Source organism: Bidens hawaiensis, unplaced genomic scaffold, assembly GCF_021521415.1.
Source record: "Bidens hawaiensis isolate Kalapana, Puna unplaced genomic scaffold, B.hawaiensis_p1.1 tig00009159_1, whole genome shotgun sequence".
Taxonomy (NCBI): domain Eukaryota; kingdom Viridiplantae; phylum Streptophyta; class Magnoliopsida; order Asterales; family Asteraceae; genus Bidens; species Bidens hawaiensis.
Window position 1 is genome coordinate 1,047,512 of NW_027491673.1, and position 20,345 is coordinate 1,067,856.

The 20,345-nt window shown below is 37.3% G+C and overlaps 2 protein-coding genes and 1 pseudogene across 3 annotated transcripts; 2 read left to right on the plus strand and 1 right to left on the minus strand.

The window, feature by feature from the left end:
• The first annotated feature begins 2,364 nt into the window (after positions 1-2,364).
• On the plus strand, positions 2,365-6,210 carry LOC143531354 (caffeic acid 3-O-methyltransferase-like). Its single transcript, XM_077026669.1, has 4 exons — positions 2,365-2,809; positions 4,142-4,452; positions 5,698-5,762; positions 5,841-6,210. The coding sequence occupies exons 1-4, from the start codon at positions 2,403-2,405 to the stop codon at positions 6,153-6,155; spliced, it is 1,098 nt and encodes a 365-aa protein (XP_076882784.1). The 5' UTR covers positions 2,365-2,402; the 3' UTR covers positions 6,156-6,210.
• Positions 6,211-9,142: 2,932 nt separating this feature from the next.
• On the plus strand, positions 9,143-13,327 carry LOC143531374 (uncharacterized; annotated as a pseudogene). Its single transcript, XR_013135014.1, has 4 exons — positions 9,143-9,439; positions 12,614-12,697; positions 12,774-12,863; positions 12,940-13,327. The product of XR_013135014.1 is annotated as an uncharacterized LOC143531374 (transcript).
• A 1,006-nt stretch (positions 13,328-14,333) lies between these two features.
• Positions 14,334-19,755, minus strand: LOC143531405 (transcriptional corepressor LEUNIG_HOMOLOG-like). The gene is made up of 17 exons (XM_077026713.1): positions 19,666-19,755; positions 19,534-19,592; positions 18,056-18,153; positions 17,825-17,934; positions 17,483-17,742; positions 17,315-17,390; positions 17,123-17,234; positions 16,982-17,031; positions 16,643-16,894; positions 16,279-16,554; positions 16,053-16,176; positions 15,722-15,828; positions 15,493-15,642; positions 15,261-15,416; positions 15,052-15,171; positions 14,778-14,975; positions 14,334-14,680 (listed from the first exon to the last, which is right to left on the minus strand). Exons 2-17 carry the CDS (start codon positions 19,560-19,562, stop codon positions 14,537-14,539), a joined length of 2,262 nt encoding a protein of 753 aa, XP_076882828.1. The 5' UTR covers positions 19,563-19,592; positions 19,666-19,755; the 3' UTR covers positions 14,334-14,536.
• Between the last annotated feature and the right edge of the window lie 590 nt (positions 19,756-20,345).

The window sequence follows — 20,345 nt, forward strand, 5'->3', positions numbered from 1 at the left end:
TGCGCTTGTTTTTCCGCGGAAGAAAAACTTGTTGGCTGCAACCTGGACCATACAGAGTTCTGTGTGGCCCTCTTCTCTTTGCTGCGCGGTGATTCAGCCTGATGCGCTCTTTCTCTTGCCCTATCTTGGGCAATCTGTTTCTCATTTCTCGCGAAAACTCGCGATGCCTCCATTAACTTGGCCCACGTGGTGGGCATACCATCTTTGCTTACGAGAGCTCGTCGTAACTGATCACTGCGCGCGCCTTGTATAAAGGCCACGCGCAGGAGCTGCTCAGTTATGCCCCCGATTGCCAGGGACTCCTGATTGAAACGAGTGATGTAATCTTCAATCGTTTCATCATTCCTGCGGATGCAGTGCATGATGTCATCAGGATCGCGCGTGTGCCTGCGCTGCTGTACAAAGTGGGCCTGGAACTTTTCTAATAGTTCCTCGAACCCATCAATTTGCCCTGTCGGCAAGCTCTCGAACCATACTCGCGCTGCGCCCGTGAGGCAGCGGGCAAACATATGACACCATGTTGGCATCGTCCAGCTCTCTAGGTTTCCCGTGTTATAGAAACCTTGCAAAAAGTCATCTGGATCTGTCGTGCCATCATATTTCCCCAGACCACTTGGCATCTTGGTCTTATGCTGGATGGGAGCCTGCGCGATGCGCGCAGTAAACTTTGAGTGTTTTACCAGGATGGCTGGTCTGTAGGGTGTGGTTACGTCCACTTGCCCTCTGACCGGTGGGCTGTATGGCATGTGCAGATCCGGATCTGCTCTGGCTCCTGGCGCCATGTTCACAGGCGCGCGGAGCTGCGAGCCTCCTGCATGAGTATCCCTTGTCTTTCTCATGCTATGCACCTCTTCATCACTGAACTCTGTGTGTGCAGTGTGAACAGAATGCCCTTCTTCCGGCGCGCGCGGCCTTTTTGTGGGCTGCTTCTCCATCGCTTGCCTTTGTGTTTGGTCGGCTAGCTTCTTCTGTTTGATCATTTCAGTGTACTTTTCCATCAGACGCCGTTGCTCATTTATGAGCCATTCATTCGGATCGTCTGCTTCATCTTCTGGACCCATTGGTCCCTTCAGCTTCGCGCCGGCCATATTTGTAACGTGCGATCGTCTGGAGGAGTTTCAGTCTGGCCGTGAGGGGTTGTGACGAAGGGACGGTTGCTGGTGGTACGCGTAGAATCACGCGGAACCCTCAGAACCTGCTGTCCGTCGTTAACACCCTCACGTTCAATATCCTCCAGAGCTTGATCAACGTTACGAACTCCAGAAACCATGGTGATTGAATTTTTTAGATCTGGATGAGATCTGATTGCCGTTTGTAACAGTGGATGGCGCCAATGAAGAAACGTGAATCTACTCACTGGTAGCAGATCTACTTTCCTCGGGTGTGATTAAACTATTTCACCGATGGTTCTTCTGGATCCGAGTTCTTCCACCTACAAAATGAACAGCGCCGTTACTTACCCCTCAGAAAGGGACAGAGGGGTCCTCTTTGGGGTAACCCTCCGGCGTGAGAATCAGTATCTTTTGGAGAAGATAATAATGTTGTATGTAAGTGAATCTCAAGAGTATTGCTGAATCGCTGAATACTCTTGATTTGTGTGACTGTGTGTTTTCTCTGTAACCGACTGTGAGTGAATATAATTCAATATGATTGAATGTGATATCACTGCTTGTAACTGTCAAATGATTGAGTGTGAATGAATGTGTCATCAAAGTGAGTTGATGCTGTATTTATAGTGCTAGGGTTTCCACTGGTTGGGCTCAGCCTCGTTGGCCTCCTCCAACCGCACTGCGCCATGTGTCCTCTGGGACACCTGGCGCTTTCTCGTTGGTTGTAATCATGTGGTAGCACATGTGTCATGCTGAGTTGTCGACCTTTCATTTGGCAGCTGTCAACATCAGCATATTCTTACTCCTTAAAAAGATGCCTTCTAGAAGATTGTCTGACGTGCACAATCAAGGTTGCCCTAACCCTGATTTGGATAAGGACGAGGTTGATTATGTGCACGTGTGATATGCGCCCATCCTGAGGATGCGCGAAGTCTTCTTTTTATTCTCACGCGCAGATATTTCATGCGCAGGTGTGATATGCACGAGCGTGTGATATGCGCCGCGCGCTGGTGCGCCACGCGCATATGTGACGCGCGAGCATATGTGATGTGCAAGAGCATGCGATATGCGCCGCGCGCATATGTGATGCGCGAGCATATGATGCCTGAGCATGTTTTGTATGCGCCATGCGCCTGGGTTTTGGCTTTGTGCCTTCATAATGTCTTTATCTTGCGGGTTGACCCGCCTTGATTGGTGTTGAGGCGGGTACATACCTCTTCACACAAATATCATTTCAAAATCAAAACTAAGATTCACCAATAGACATTGTTCATTTGAGATTTTGATCCAACCATGAACTTGTCACAAGAAGATTACAAAATGTCCGAAGAAGAGGAAGGGCTACTTCAAGTGAATCAAATAACCGGGGGTATGGTTCTTCCTATGGTCGTTAAAACGGCTATAGAACTCGATCTCTTTGAGATCATGGCGAAGACTCCTGGTGCCCAGTTCTCGTGTTTTGATCTTGCTTCTAGTCTTCCTAGACAAACCCATGAAACACCAGCATTAATTGAACGGATTCTTCGGTTTCTAGCTAGACACTCGGTTCTTACATCAAGTGTAGTCAAGGATGAGCATGGGAATTCTAAGAACTTGTATGGCATGACAAAATTGTCTAATAATTATGTCCGAAGGCAAGACGGGACGTCTCATGCTTCAGTGCTTCACCTTATCTATGATAAAGTACTCGTTGATTGCTGGTTAGTTATCTATATTTACGGTCTTATATCTAGCTTCTAACTTCTTTACACATGATCATAACCAATATGACATGAGATAACATGTCAACCAAGTTGTTTTAGTATAAACGTTTGTTTATATAAATGGCTAATGCATTAAATGCCATTTAAAATAACTAAATTATTACCATATTTATCTAATTTTATAAATAAAGCTAGGAGTCCCATTGGTATCTTGTTATAGATAATTTATATTGAAGTATGTAATCCTTAATTCTTTGTTAATTTTTTTTTATGAAAGATGGCAATTTATTAAACCAAAGGCAAACTAGCGAGACGCTATTGAACAAACCATCAAACACGAATAAACAAACCAAAACAAAATAAAAGACTACAAGAACTTGAAATTACTCCAATGCGCCTCCTCAAATCTCAAGAGAGTTCATGCTAGCTTGATTTGTATAATAGCTAGACATTGAAAAAAAAGTAAACGTGTTTGGTATAATTTGTTTGAATCAAAACAAAAACCCTTTTTAGAAGTCAAATAGATAGAAATCATCATTTATCATTTAGAGTATAATATAAGTAAAGCATCATTGTGTGTTTTTTTTTTAGTTATGATTTACTTTTTTTTAGTTTTTTTTATGATCATAAATATTTCTCATCATTTTAATTTTGTCCCTTTTTTAGAATAACTTAACTCATATAATAGTTAATAATAAAATAGTCGAACATTTCTCATGTGCCGAGCTCAAGATTTAGTCATAAAGCATAAAAAAAGTTGTACTTAATATCTCTTAAATAAACAAGTCAAGCTCGAGTTTGAATTTCGCTTGGCGCTTTTTGTCCAACTTCTAAATTTAGTAGCTAGAAGCCTAGAAGATTATGGTAATCTCACCAAAAGGGTAACATAGTTTTACATTTTTGTCTATGTATTCAAGACACAATTTTATTATTCTATATGGCATACTCACATTTTGATATGCTTACATTTCATATAATTATAGTTATTATTAGTTTATTACTTTATTTTATTTAGCACATGTTGTAACATCATTACATGCTATTGTCTTTAAAGTTATAAGAAAATAATATTGTATAGAATTTCAAAGATAGATGTGTCTTGCTTTTGATGCAAATCACCTAAACATCATGATTACAAAACTATTAATGTTATTATAAATTCTTGACTACCACACATATGATATGATTTTACTTGTCTATCTAATATCTTTAATTTTACTTGTGTCAACTTTGTCTTGGATAAACCGATTATTGATAGGAGGTTATAAACAGTATTTTTTTTATATGGGATGCTAAGTTTAATCATCATATTATATATATATGGGGCAGGTATCACCTGAAAGACGCAGTTACTGACGGAGGCGTCCCATTTGACAGGGCTCATGGAATGAATGCATTTGAGTATCCTGCAAAAGACAATAGATTCAATGAGGTGTTTAACAAGTGCATGTATGACAACACAAGAATAGTGATGAAGATGATTCTTGAGAAGTACAAGGGATTTGAAGGTGTCAAACAGTTGGTAGATGTTGGTGGTGGTTTGGGTGCTAATCTTGAGCTTATTGTTTCTAAGTATCCTGACATTAAGGGGATAAACTTTGACCAACCCCATGTCATTAAGGATGCACCTCCATACAAAGGTATATTCAATTTCATAAACACACACAACTACTATCATTGTTATACACATAGTTGTAAAAATCATGTATAGGCGTCGATTACTCAACGAAACAGACGGCATTGGGTGAGTGAAGAAACACTAACCAGACCCCGGGCAGATTACTGGTAACCTGGGGGTGGGATAGCTGTTTCCCACGAGGGGTTAGACCCTTGGAAGATGGTTCTTCTGATAACCTGCAAAACAGACACCGTGAGCTCGTCACTGAGAAGGGGGGGGGGGGTTCCTCCTTGTGACCACCCTCCGGCGTGAGAATCAGACTAGATTGCTCTTTAAATATAAAAGTATATTAAGAGATTGCTAGAGCAGATATCAGGTATATTATGATGATAATGTGATAATGTAATGTGTCCAGATGATCATACCATTTAGGGTATTTATAGCCGAAGGTAGGTTTCCAAGGAGGTATGGCCGGCTGCTACAGTGTTCCTGTTCATCAACAGTAGCCTACGCACGTGCCCTGCTGGTAGTTGGTGGGTAGGCAGCGGCTGATAGTGACCAGGCCTGCTGTGTACCATTCCCTTTCCACCAACTGCCGGCTACGCACGTGGTATGACAGTAGTTGGTGAGTAGCAGCGGCTAATAGTGATACAGTACAGGAGCATGCTGCTCGCCATACTGTATCAGTGAGCTGTCGTATCTCTGATCAGATCTTTCGCCCATACCTCGTCAGGTACAGTAAAAGATCCTTCAGTATACGGACTGGCTTGGGCGGGAGTATTCCCCCTCCCGCCTCTGTGCGGGATTGCTCCCGGCTTGGCTCATTCCTTCAGGTGACACTGAATGATCGAGAGCTAAGTGCCTTGTGCGTGTAGCCATGCTGCGCGGGTGGCCTTCCCTAATGGCTTGTATCCGAGGCTGCGGGGACAGGCGGAGTCCTTCACCATTGGGAGGCATTTCCTGCGGGGCCAGTTGCGTACTGCGCGTAAGGACGTCACGTCTCTGAGCATGGTTGGTTCTGCGGATCCAGTTGGTCTCTGCGCAGACTTCCCTGTTTAAGGTGAGTCTTGCGGGTCCAACTGGGCTCTGCTGGGACCTACCTCTTCAGTGAGCTAACAATCAAATTCAATGTTTTTTTTATTAAAATCAAAGTAAGGGTAGAAAGGTGTTTGTGTTGCCCCAACCTACTCGGTTATGACACTCTCGTTAAAATTGTCCTCTTTAGCTCGGTCTAATTGATGATAATTTATTGGATGTTCTTGACTAGGTGTGGAGCATGTTGGTGGAGATATGTTCCAAAATGTTCCTAAAGGAGATGTTATTTTCATGAAGGTTTGTACATCATTACATGTTTGTTTAAATAATAATAATTTCTAGTTAAATAGCTACAATGATTTTTCATTCTTTTAGTGGATACTTCATGACTGGGGTGACAATTATTGTGCCAAGCTTCTAAAGAACTGTTGGGCAGCATTACCAAAGGGCGGTAAGGTGGTGGTGGTGGAAGCGATCATTCCAGACCCTGAAAGTGATATTAGCGATAGTGATGAAGTTTCTAAGGTTGCCGTCGATACTGATATAATAATGCTAATTGCTAACCCTGGTGGCAAAGAGCGAACCGCAAAAGAATTCAACCTCTTGGCCAACGAAGCTGGATTCACTTCTATGGAAATTGTTTGCCAGGTTGCTAGTTTTAAGATCATGGAATTCTACAAGAATGTTTAAACTTGATGTTGAATGTAATTGTTGTGTGATGAGGATAAAGAACTTAATATTTACTTTTATTGTATATCATAATAAACAAAAGCGACACGTTTCATGCATTTATCTTGGTCTGTCAACCGGAAATGGTTTAAAAAGTTGTTGTGCAGGAGAAAACTATTAAAAATGTCGCGTTTGAAATAAAAAAGCATTGTTACAGGCTTATAGCTAGGAAAGACGACGAGAAAATTGACTGTTTATTATAGTATTCTTGCTAAACTAACTCTTTCTTCTCTTTTTTCTTTTATTTTTTTATAAAAAACTGACTGATTCTCTTGGGATCCTTCATAAAATTCCAATGTTTATTATCATATATATATATATGTTTCTTCTTTAATCATTAAAAATATGCAGGCAAACACATGATTAATGGTTGGATCCCTTGTAAGAAATGAGTTAGTGAGAATAAGACATGATTTTTCATCTCCATTCTTCACTATCAAAAGAATAAATGAGTTAGATTTGGATCTTGTGTTACTGTTGATGCTTACTGTAGTGTTTTTTTATTAGACAATTTTTTTGGCCATTAAAAACATGAACTGATTACAATAAAGTGGCAGGTAGATAAGCAACAAGTTGCGTCACAACCCCATTTTAGATAGCGAAACCAATCCTATTGAAAAAAAGTTTGAGGTCTTAGGGGCCGAAGACTGCACCACCTGTTGAACCGGCTCAAAATGATAATGTGGTAAGGTTTAGGTGTTAAAAAATGAAGATTTATTCCATTATATGAATTAAATCATATTATTTCAAGTCTAAAAAGCCTTTGTTTGTTGGATCTTGAGTTTGCAGCCCTAGCCGTTGAAGAATGAATACAAATGGGCAAATATGTCAAACATGTGGTGGCACACTTGGTCAGTTGGTCTCGCTGAAAATGGTGGCATATATGTTGCTTGTAATGACTATGCTTTTCCAGTTTGTAGACCGTGCTCTGAGTATGAAAGAAGAAATGGAAATTAAGCATGGCCTCAATGCAACACTTGATATAAAAGACACAAAGGTTAGCTTATGTTCATCAAGGTTGTTATGGCTCACAGTTAAGCGCATTTTTGTCATTCAACATGTTTTTTTCTTGGGGTCCATAATAGGTATAAAACTATAAATGGTGCCATGAAAGATGTTGAATATTTGGGTTGCCTCCACAATCCACATACTTTACGGGTGGAAATGGTCGTCCAAAATTGTTAATTGTTTATAAACAATTTGTTTGTCAACAATGATTAGGTAGTATATAAACAGTATGCATGTGTAGTTGTTGTCTGCTTTATTTTGGCTGATGTGCCATATACCATGACAAATTATACACATTTCATTTGTTTAAATAATAAATTATCAAGCACCTACTGCATAAACGAATATAAACATCATATTAAACCCAAGACTAATCTGATCAAAGTGCAAAACTGAATATTGGTTGCACAAATATGTTTTCGGCAACTGCATCGATAACCAAAGGCATTTTCGGTGATTTAAAAGGTTTTGGTTAAATTGCTCTTTGCAGCTTGACCTAATAAAAGTCATTAACTCAAACTTAGCAAATCAGTTTTAACGTTGTAACACTCGAAATTTAAAAATAACGTTACATTATAAATTAGTGCGGAATTTGGTTACTCACGTATATGCTTTTGACTCGTTACGTCATAATTAAGCACATTTCTTGAAATCACTATTTTATTGATACATTATCCATAAAACCACGACAAATGAATTCATAAAATACTACAAAAAATACATAAAATAGTTTATGATATGAACCAACTCCACACAAAAAAATCATGTCCAAATAAATTGGTTAATGCTCCGAAACATCTACAAACGACTAACCTGGTTGCTGAAAAGCACTGCTTTATTTATACAAAATCCATAAAACCGTATCAAACGAATTCAGATAATTCTAGAATTATTACACAAAATCAATTATGATGTTATCCAACTTCTGTCCAAAACCCAGACAAATATAAAATGTTTAAGACCCTGAAACGATGTCCTGGTTAGGACAACAGCAGTAAATCTGTTTTACAAAACCGTTTGGACCTCTTAACTAAACCCATTTGACGTGAAAACTTTTGTAGGACCTACACAAATGTTTCTGGAATGTTGAAACTCGGTTTCGTATAAACCAAACAATATTGAATCCCCGATATAAACCCCGGCTCGTAACTGTGCACATTGGACAACAACATAACCTTATTGGTGGACTCAGTGAGTCATAGAGGTGCACAAAAAACCCGAACCCGGAACCGGACACGATAAAAAACCGAAACCGGTTTTTCTTAATCCTGAGTTTTTAATTCCCGAATCCGAACCCGACCTTACTCGTAGGGTAAGGATAGGGTATGACTTTCAATGTTGAACCCGAACCCGACCTTACCCGTAGGGTACGGATAGGGTGTGACTTTCAATGCTGAAACCCAAACTCAAACCCGTACCCAATATTCTAAACCCGATAATACCCGAAACATGATTCTAGTTATACCCGAAACCTGGATTTTTTGCATACCCGAACTGGGTTTTTTTGTATACTCGAATATTAGTGTTTGTGCACATGTGTCTGTATGGCACTTGGCAGTGGTTGTGTGGCTACCCACAGGTTTATAGCCATCATCCAACGAATCTTTTTTGAAATACATATTTAATATAAACACTTATTTAGAGCAGAGCCTTTTGATATATCAAACAACAATTTGAAACACATAAAATATATTTATCTTAAGCCAATCGGCTTTACCTCTACCTCTAGGTATAAGTATACAAAAAAGGAAAAAAAAAAGCCCAACAACATATATTTATGTTAAGCCCAATTAGTGGACTGAGTGAGTCACTCAGTCTAACTCTAACCTAACCAACCTGATTGAATAATAATAGTAATAATAATAATAATAATAATAATAATAATAATAATAATAATAATCGATGTTCTTCACCATCTCTCTCTAATTTGATTTATCAAAATGTTGAGAACAATCTTGAAAACCACCAGCGCACCATCAATTCCTGCGAGAATACAACACAGCCATGGATTTAGCTTACTGAGTTTGAATGATTTGAGGGACAACAAGGGTGCAACGAAGCAGAAGACAAGAAAGGGTCGTGGAATCGGGTCGGGTAAAGGTAAGACTGCGGGTCGTGGGCATAAGGGCCAGAAGGCAAGAGGGACTCATAAGTTCGGGTTCGAAGGCGGCCAGACTCCCTTGAGGCTTAGGATGCCCAAAAGAGGCTTTAATAATCCATTTAGTCTTGAGTTTCAGGTCAGCCAGTTTTTTTATTAATTTCAATTTCAAGCTCATAGATAGTTTAGTTTAGGTAGCTCGTATTAGGCCATCCGTAGTGGGCGAATTTGGAGGTGAACACCATTTTTTTTTTGTGGTTGGGGGGGGGATTACTATTTATCGCGGGCGTTTTGCGCCATGTGGCGTCCAGTCAGCAAATGGTAGGTTTTTGTTTTTGGGGTGTAATGGTGTTGTAGCCTTATATATATATATATATCACACAATCAATTATTATAATAATAATAATCAGAAAGAGAAGCAGAAGAGAAGAGCGACAAATAGTTGCCCGGCTGTCAGTCAGCAAACGGTGGGTTTTTGTTTTATAGGTGTCATGGTATTGTAGCCCTATATGTACACACACACATATATTATAATAATAAATACACACACACACATATATTATAATAATAAATATACACACACAAACAGGGCGACAAGAATTCGTCCCCACCCCCACACACATTTCACCCCTTTGTCGCCCGCCGGGGGGGGGGGGGGTTCAAAACACAAATCCCCCCATTTTGGGCTTATTTGTCGCCCACTACGTACACCATTATTATTATATTCAAATGTGTGTGATATATATACATATATATATTGGCTACAACACCACTACACATCCCCTAATACAAAAACTCACTCTTTGCTGACTGGGCGGCACATGGCACAAAACGCCCTATTTTGTAGCCCCTCCACTACACATAGCCTTGAGATATCAATTTGGCTGCTCAGTGATTATTATTATTATTATTAGTAGTAGTAGTAGTAGTATTTTCAGAGTCTACTACTCTCTCTCTCTCTCTCAGTTGCTTTGCAAATTTGTTGGGTAACGGCTCATGCCGGGTTTGGTCAAAACAAATGCTTACATGGTTGAGGTCAAAGTGGGATGGAACGAACTATTTTAGAAAGAAAGTATCAAATGAGTTAAGATTAATAACAACAACATATACAGCACAGCCTAAAACCAGGAGTCTTTTAACTATAGCTACATGTGCATAGTTTTTATGAATTTTTGGCATAGATGTTGTAACTATTAGTTACATATTGGTTAAAGCAAAATCTGAACCTACATGTAGGTAGGTAACTGCAACAATTTTGATAATCAAATCAATACATATGATCAACAAAGACTGCTATTCAAATAGATCTAGATCCCTGAAGAAACACTTTGATTATATAAATGTAATAGGAATCATTCGTGTGACAGTTAAAAGAAAAATGCTTAAGAAATGGTATTGGTAGAAGAAGACAGTGTTTAACTGTTAACAAAATAAGAAGATGGTATTGGTGCTTTTGTCAGTAGAGTGTGTATGTGTTGTTGTAAGTTCTTCTGCAACTCTAGGTTTTACGAGGACATAGTTGATCCGTAGTGAGATTGTCAAAACAGGCGGGTTGGGTAACTGTAGGGGTGTAAACAAGTTGAGCCCGAGCTCGGGTCATGAGTTGTTTGTTCAAGCTCGGGCTCGGCTCGTTTATTTTTTATTAATTAATTAATTCATTTTTATATGTTGATAACAACCACAAACGAGCCAAAGCTCAACTCGATCTTGTTTGTACCTTATGATATTAATACTTAAGTCCAAAAGACGTAAAACTTTAAAACACACAAGGCTCTTTAAGGCTCAACAAGTCTAAATGAGATTCCCATACAAGGGTTGAGCTCGATAACTTTATTTGAGGCTTGGGCTCGGCTTGAGCTCGCAAAAGCTTAGCTCGAAGCTTTTTATCGATCTGAGTTCAAGCAGCTTGGCTTGTTTGCATCCCTAGGTAACGGGTCATACTGGGCTTGATCAAAACGGGCCACTCAATAAATGTCTACTTGGTTCAAGTGATCAAGTCAAAGCGGGATGGAACGGGCCATTTTATAAAGAAATAATCAAATGACTTAAGATTAATAATAATTACAACATAGACTGTACTCTATAGCTACCTATGTATAATTTTAATGACATTTTTGACACAGATTTTGTAACAAGTATTTCATAATGGATAAACTTGTTTAAATAAAATCTGCACCTACCTGTAGATATATGCATCAATTAACCAATTTTGATATTTATAGATCCAACAAAGATTGTAGTTCAAATGCACCAATGTTGACTCTTAAAGTCAAACATATAGTGAGTTAAGGTCTTAAGGATGTGGGGTGTGTGACAACTGACAAGTAGTGTTAAGATTGAGAGAAGATACCATTATTAGTTAAATTTAAGGAAGCCTTGGTATTAATTCCAGAATTATATTCTTGTTCACATTTCACACATGTTATCAAACTCAATTTAGAAAAAACCAATGCTGATTATAATCCTTGGACGAAACGGGATAAACTTGAACATTATTAATAATTGTAGTTGAGCCCAAATCAGCATGTTAACATGATGATGGGACAAAAGTACTATCAAGTTCCAGTCCATATGCTAAATAATAAAATCATTCAAATACTATCTCCAATATTAAATCCTCTAATTAGCATAATTGACGGTTTAGCTGGTAACATATTATACACTATTGAGTATCCCATTTGAACAGTTTATATTAAAGAAAATAATAATTTTACTCTTGGAATGACTAGTTGTTTGTGCATGTGTAGGATTCTAAACGAACCGAACGAACGTGAACATGGGCATGTTCATGTTCATTCGTTTAACACAAACACGAACATGAATACTTAAACGAATGGATTATCTTGTTCATGTTCGCACATTAAGAAAATGAATTTGTTTTTGTTTGTTTATGTTCGTTTGTTAACATTCTAAGTGGACAGTTTATGAACATAAACGAAACATTAAGTATCCAGTAATGTCTGTCTAAATTAGTTGTTTAAAAGTACATGGTTCATCTGTTAGTTGTTTAAAAGCTGGCAGAAGGCGAATTAGGGTGTTTTACTTTTTCGTGTGGAAGCGGGAAATAGATATGGGTTCTTATTTACTTGACATACTTGTTTATTTATTAAAAAAAACTTCAAAATCACATAGTTAAATGGCTTAGACAAACATAAATTAACTAACATAAACTAACGGATGTAAAACCAACATAAACGAACGTTTATGAACGAACTATACATGATTTTCATGTTCGTTCGTTTTAATAAATAAACGAACCTCCTGCCGAACAGTTCATGAATTGACTAATTTTCGCTACTTATTTGTTTTGCAGCCAGTTGGTTTGGGAAAGATTGCAAGGCTGATCAACGCAGGGAAAATCGACTCTTCCGAGCTAATCACTATGAAAACTTTAAAGGTATCAATTCAATTTATTTTTATCCAATATTATTTTTACATCAAGTAATCAGTTATCATTATTATTTTCTAAATAGGATACCGGGGCAATCGGAAAACAAATAAGAGACGGAGTTCGATTAATGGGCCGCGGTGCTGAACACATACAATGGCCAATTCATCTCGAGGTAATAAATAATAATAATCCTTTTTCTCATATTGTTTTATTTATCTCAACTATAACTTTCATCGTCATTTTGACAGGTGTCAAGAGTGACGGTTTCGTGCAAAAGAATCGGTTGAAGCAGCCGGTGGCTCCGTGAGAAAAGTATATTACAATGAACTTGGTTTCCGTGCTCTGTTAAAGCCCGAGTGGTTTGAGAAGAAAGGGAGATTGCTTCCAAAAGCCGCAAGACCACCACCTAAGCAAATGGACAAAGTTGACAGTGTTGGTCGTCTGCCTGCTCCAACTACGCCGATTCCCTTCTCGCCTGCCCCGTCAGCGTCACCGGCTTGACCCGCACTATTTGGTTTACTTTCGGGTTCTCATGGCCCGCCCAAAAAGTGTCGTTTTCGTTTTATTGTTATTTGAATAGCAAAATGTTTTGTTTTTTTTGCTTTAGATCTCCATAATTGGATAAAGTTGCAGTGATGGTTGTTGGTTTAACATGTTTTGTTCATGGGTTAATGTTGATTAGAACTTATGCAACATTTTGTTATTTTCATGAAGGTTGGTACATCATTACATGTTTGTTCAAATAATATTAACTTATATTTAATAGCTACAACGATTTTTCTTTCTTTTAGTGGATACTTCATGACTGGGGTTAGACGTGCACAAATCGGGTGTTTTTTAAACCCGGAACTGGGTTTGAAACCGGTTCCGCATATGGTCAACCAAAGTCAAACCGGGTCCAGGTAAAGTCGGGTATTTGACTGGGTTTTGACCTGTTCCTCCGGGTTTTTTTCGGGTTTCGGGTAGGCTAGGATTTTGACCGGGTATTTCTGGTTCTGGTTTCGGGGAGAAATTTTATACCTGGTCCTACACGCGGGTCGGGTACGGGTAGGAACCACTTCTGGGTCAGGTACACCGGGTCAAGTTCGGACTCGATCTTTTTGTGCACCTCTAACTGGGGTGACAATTATTGCGCCAAGCTTCTAAAGAACTGTTAGGCAGCATTACCAGAGGGCGGTAAGCTGGTGATGGTGGAAGCAATCATTCCAGACCCTGAAAGTGACATTGGCGATAGTGATGAAGTTTCTAAGGTTGCCGTCGATACTGATATAATGATGCTAATTGCCAACCCTGGTGGCAAAGAGCGAACCGCAAAAGAATTCAACCTCTTGGCTAACGAAGCTGGATTCACTTCTATGGAAATTGTTTGCCATGTCGCTAGTTTTAAGATCATGGAATTCTAATGTTAAATGTAACTGTTCTGTGATGAGAATTTGAAGTAAAACTTAATATTTACTTTTATTGTATATCATAACAAACAAAAGCGACACGTTTAATGCATTTAAAAGTGTCACGGTTGAAATAAAAAGGCATTGTTACAGGCTTATAGCTAGGAGAGACGACGAAAAAGTGTCGCATTTCAGTATGAATGGTGCTGCGTCTTAAGAATACAACATTATGCATCAAGAAAATAAGAAAAGAAAATATCAAAGTTTATAACTGATCATGAGTTAACTCGGTGACAAGTACATTTGACTCAAGACAAACAATCTAATACTCCTAACAACTTTGCTGCCAAGACCATTTATAATATAAGATCATATAACACTGTTAACCATATATATATTATATATGTTTTAAGTCTTAATATTAAATACCTCCCATGTTATCTATATCATATATCTTTTATTTCCATAACTTAACAGAACTGTCATGACTCGCCGATGCAGCCATTCCAGTAGCCGATGACTGTGCCAAAGCCGCAATTATGTCATCATGAGCCTGAACCGTCATGCTCTTGTTTTCAGCCATGTTCCATAGCTCCAAAGACTAGTCACACATTCAATATTTAAAATACTGTAACGTTTTATTTAAAAGTTTTAAAAAAAATAATAATAATAATAAAGAAAAATAGAAATTTACTTACGCGCATTCCACCGATCACCAAAAGAGCAGGATAACTCGGATGAAAAACACAAGAATAGAACTGGTTTCCATTTGAATTGAACTCGTGAATGCACTCACCAGACCCCAGAGACCACACTCTCACGCTATCGTTGCTTACAGAAGCCAAATATTCCCCGTTCGCATCCCAACTCAAGTAATTAACATTTCCCATATGTTCCTGAAAACCCAGTAAACCATAATTATTTTGTATTGAGAGTAAACACATCCAATAAACCGTAAAAATAATAAAGTACCTGCAACGAATGAGTTTGTCTATCGGTTTCAACATCAAAGATTGACACAACTTTATTTGATGCAGCTGCCAGCAACTGTCCACTTCCGAGTTGGAATCTTACTTGTGCGATACCGCCTTGCTGCACTCAGAAACATAAACTATAAAACTTCATATATTAAAACTTAAAAGAGTTCAAATGATATGAAAAGTTTAAAACTCATGACAAACCTTAGAAACACGAGTGCATTGAAACGGGTTGAGATTCCAGTAACGGATTTCATTTGCATCATCACAGAAGCAAAAGAGATCCGTCTTCTTCGGGTGAAAATCTAGTGACATGATATGGGAAGTGTGTGTGGTATGTGCGTGCAGACAATAGCTTGGCTGAAATAAAGAGTTTAATTAATTAGGAAAACAATTTAGATATGTACGAAAGTTAAAATAGAAATAGCAATCTTACATTAGCTGCATCCCATATTCGCACAGAATGATCAAGGGATGTGGTTCCAAACTGGGTCGAATTTGGTCTAAAACGAATATCAGTAATTAAAAGTTGATGTTCTTCATGTGTGCTTTCGGTTTTTAAGGTGTCCATGTTCCACAAAACAGCCTGAATATAGCAAGTAATTATTAAACTTCACTTAATGTCACATAAACAATAGTTGTATAATAATAATATTGCAGTTTACCTTTTGGTCATGACCAGCACTAGCAAGCAGCTTACCATCTGAAGAAAAATGACAGCACAAGACTTTACTTCTTGCGCGTCTACAACCAACTTCCCCAAAAGAAAAACCTGTTACAAATATTGGAATGTATATCAGATTAGGGTTTCTAGTATTGATCCGACAGGTGCACTTAAGTTTATTAAGGTTTCCTTGTACGTGTTTATAAATTGTAACGTAACCTACTCAGAATGCAATTCAGTCTTTCATAATCTTACAATAACATAATCTTACAATAATTATTTAAGCATGATAATAAATTTCAATGTGTAAATCAGATAAGATGAATCAATACCCTTTGAAGGCTCTGTCTTGTGCTTCATGGTACCATATACTTCTCTATCATTTCCACCTTCTTGTTGCAGAAAAGATTCCACATTATCATCCAAATTAACATCCCCAAAATGATCAATATCATCCTAATCATAATTGGCATGTTGTTTAGTTATTAGACGTAAAAATGGACAGATTAAGTGTTAGTAGGTTGGCCCAACCAGACCAACCCGTTTTGACTAGCTTACCAGTTGGTTAGTTGAAGACGTGAGGCCCCCGGCCCCATCTGAGCCGTACATCATCATGCTTTTTGGTACACTGTTCACATGCTGCAAACTGCTGGCGGTGTTTAATCCATCGCCTGGTGTATACGCTGATGCTGGGGAGCTTGGTGATGGACCAGCTGTATTACCTGTACCGGTACTATTTGCGGGCCCGGAAGAAGAATGTTGTTTTCTTTTTCTGTTATTCTGCAACTGATCCTGCTGTTGAGATGTTGATTGTTGCATCTGAGGCATCTTTGTCTGTTACATAAATATTCAATTCTTATGATTTCTCAAGCATTTTCATTTATGATTGTAAATATTATAAATCATAATGAAAAATAATAACCTGAGGTGAGTTAATTTGACCAGGGGATCCATCATTTCTTGTGGTTTGACCATCTTTCATAGTTAGATTGCCTCTCGGTATTCCAACAAGCCCATAATTTGGTGAAGCTCCAAGGTTACCTTGAGCCTGGGATTGGGCTTGGGCGTGAGTTAACGCATGTTGCTGCTGTGATGCCATATAGAACTGATTTTGATTCTGCATATTCGGCCTTTGTACTTGCAAGCCCATATTGGGGCGTAAATTGTCGATTCCCTATAGAACACATTTACACCAATCATCAAAATAGCTTAAAATAAAATTATTAAATAAGATGGACGAATGAAAACCATGATTACTTACTGTTAAAGGCCAGCCCTTTAATGGAAGCCCAGTAACACCTTGGTTCAATCCTGAGAGATTCACAAGGAACAAAATGTAACAAACAAATAAATTACTTAAAAGGTCAAACATTGACTGAAAATCTGACTTCACAAAAATTACCAGCACCACCAAGTCCAGACTTTGACTGCAAAATTGCCGGTCCATAAATTGATGAAGGATTTGTAGCCAACGATTTCTGTGTATTATCCATGTTAACTTCTTGCTTAACTTCCTATAATTTGTAGAAGTTCATGAGTCAAAAAAATGTAACAAGCAGAATAAATAAAAGCTTTCACCATAACAGAAATGTACCGAATTCAACTGAGGTCTCCCTTGAATCTGCTGCAAAGTTGAAGACACATTTGAAGTATTTCCAGGTATCAACAGGCTGTATCAACAACAAAATAATAACAGAAGCATGAAGACCGGCCAATCTATGCAAGTAAACTAAAGAAAAGATAGATTTTTTTTATAATATACCCTTGATGATTAGTGGCTGACTTCAAAAGGGTATCAGAAACCATAGATTGAGACGATTTCATGGGTTCATCTTGCATTTTCACACCTAGTGTACTAACAGACGGTTTTCCCATCATTCCTTCAGTACTCATAGCGTTTACAGAGCCACCAAGTGGCAGATGATTAGGATCCCTCCTTTGTAATGTGTTCCTTTGCTGCATTACCTGCATCTGCTGCATTTGCATCTGCTGTTGATTCTCTTTCGCTTTCATTTGTTGCGCCTGCCATTTGTTTCAAAAAGAACAAAAATAAGATTCATATCAAGGGTAATAATGTAATTGTAAAGACCAACAAAAAATATACCCCTATATAAGATGCAGCCGCCTCAGAATGTTTTTCGTTTGTCCTTGCAATAAATATATCCCAAAAAACAGACCACCATTCCAACAGAAATCCACCAGGAGCATCAATAGCTGTAAATTAATAATTAATACTCAACTAATATGATATATTTTACATTGTGTGCATCATGTTTATAAAAAATAAACCAATTTAAGACACTGTTGAACATATATAATGATATAAGCAACATACCTACGGGATCTGTAGCAACCTTTCCTTCAGTCATGAAAGCTTTTGCAGACGTGTGCATCTTCCGTTTCAATAAATAATCATAGATGTAAACATCCAGCCTATCAAAAAGGAATATGATAGATGATAAATTAAATATGAATCACGTATACTGACAAAACCACCAACTTGTCATCCCAAATATGGTATATTTTTATCGCGTCACGAACGTTAACAAAACAACATTCTTTCAACTACTTAAGAACGCGTGTTCATAAAGTAGGTTACTTTGAAGCTTTTGATCACATTTCAATCACAAATATTATTGAAGCATGTGTGCAATGCGTCTAACATGAAATATCTGATCCATGTTGCAATCACAATGATACTAATAATGATCCGCATCCCAAGAAAAGATTACCTAACTTTATCGTTCTAAACAAACGATTTGTTTTCAAGTTCATAACTAATACGATCTAATAGATTGTTATGCTAAAACTGGCAACTACATTAACATCTAAAGCACAATCAAAACGCATACAGTTAAAACATAGAATAAGTAAAAGCTTCTGATTTCTATGAACTTAGGGTTACCAAATTAAGTTGTACAGAATGAACAAAAGATTTACCGTCCTGACCAAGAAACAAGTTCACAAGGGTTTAATAATCAAAATCACTAGCAAACTTTCATGTGCCGGTAACACTGTGCTACAAACAAAATCTACTAGTCTGAATTTAGAAAATCAAAAGAAACATATAACAAGTAAAAGCTTCCAATTTCTACGAAGTTAGTGTTACAAAATTAAGCTACAGAATGAACATAACATTTACCGTCCTGATCAACAAAACAAGTTCATAAGCGTCAAAATCACTAGCAAATTCTCATGTATCAGTAACAAGTGAACATATAAAAAAAAGTAAAAGCTTCTCATTTCTATAAAGTTAGGGTTACAAAATCAACCTATATATAAAGCAGAACCGACTCACCAAGTTCATTTTAGCACAATTCACAAAAGATTTACGAGTCTAGCAAATTTTCATGTATCAGTAATGATAAGCTACACACAAATCTACTAGTCTGGATTTACAAAATCAAAAGAAACATAAAACAAGTAAAAGCTCCTAACTTCAATGAAGTTAGGGTTACAAAATCAACCTATATACGAACTAAAACCGACTCATCGAGTTTATTTCAGTACAATTCACAAAACATTTACAAGTCCCTAGGGTTTAACTTTAACAATCAAAATCACTAGCAAATATTCATGTTTCATCAACACTAACCTACAAACAAATAAATTCAAAATAATAATAATAATAATAATAATAATAATAATAATAATAATAAACTACAATTCACAAAACATTTACAAGTCCCTAGGGTTTAACTTTAACAATCAAAAACACTAGCAAATATTCATGTATAATCAACACTAACCTACAAACAAATAAACTCAAAATAATAATAATAATAATAATAATAATAATAATAATAATCATACATCTTATCAGCTTCCCAATTCTGCGCCATGATTATCGATTCACAACTCCAGATTATAATCTACAATAAACAATAATAACATTAAAATTCAATCAATCAATTAATCAATTAACTCAAAACCTAATTAACTTACGTAATTCCGTACAATCCGCCACTAAAAACATGAAAAACACTTGCGAATAACGAATTACAACACCTGACTCGATAACTTCAACTCAATTTCGTTAATTGAAGTTCAATCGGTAACTGAAGACAGTCCGATCAAAGTCAAAATCGAGATCGATGAATGAACAATTGACCGTATGTATATATAATCGATGAAAGTAATTAGGTTTTTATTTTATTTTATGAATTATGAATGTGAATATGAAGATATAGTTTGTTTATTAATGGGGACAATAACAATAACATAGCAATATTATTATTATTATTATTATTATTAGACCTGAGAAAGTGGCTTTATACAGGAAGAGAGAAAATGTGTCCATACCAAAAGCTTCAGTTCAGAAGACGGAGAACGAAGCTGAGGCTTGGAGCTAGCTTCGGGTCAGGGTTTATATTAATTTGCTTGCGTCATAAGTAACAAACCAACGTTGCAATTTTTGGAATTTGAATTTTCAACATTTTTAAAAACCACAGTCGGTGCCGCTTTTTTTAAAAAAAAATTAATATATTCAATTTACGTTTTTTTATATTTTTTTTAGTATTGGTACCGTAAATGTTCGGGTTTTACGATTTTTTTAAGTAATTTATTTTTTTGGTTTTAATGTAGGTACTGTAACGAACCTAACTGATACCGACTGAATTTTTGTC

Coding starts and splice junctions, on each gene's coding strand:
- LOC143531405 (XM_077026713.1), bottom strand. CDS start 19,562: ATGGCGCAGAATTGGGAAGCTGATAAGAT. Junction 17,032..17,122: donor GTCTGGACTTGGTGGTGCTG/GTAATTTTTGTG, acceptor TGAATCTCTCAG/GATTGAACCAAGGTGTTACT. Junction 15,643..15,721: donor GTGCTGGTCATGACCAAAAG/GTAAACTGCAAT, acceptor TGCTATATTCAG/GCTGTTTTGTGGAACATGGA.
- LOC143531354 (XM_077026669.1), top strand. CDS start 2,403: ATGAACTTGTCACAAGAAGATTACAAAATGTCCGAAGAAGAGGAAGGG. Junction 4,453..5,697: donor GGATGCACCTCCATACAAAG/GTATATTCAATT, acceptor GTTCTTGACTAG/GTGTGGAGCATGTTGGTGGA. Junction 5,763..5,840: donor GAGATGTTATTTTCATGAAG/GTTTGTACATCA, acceptor TCATTCTTTTAG/TGGATACTTCATGACTGGGG.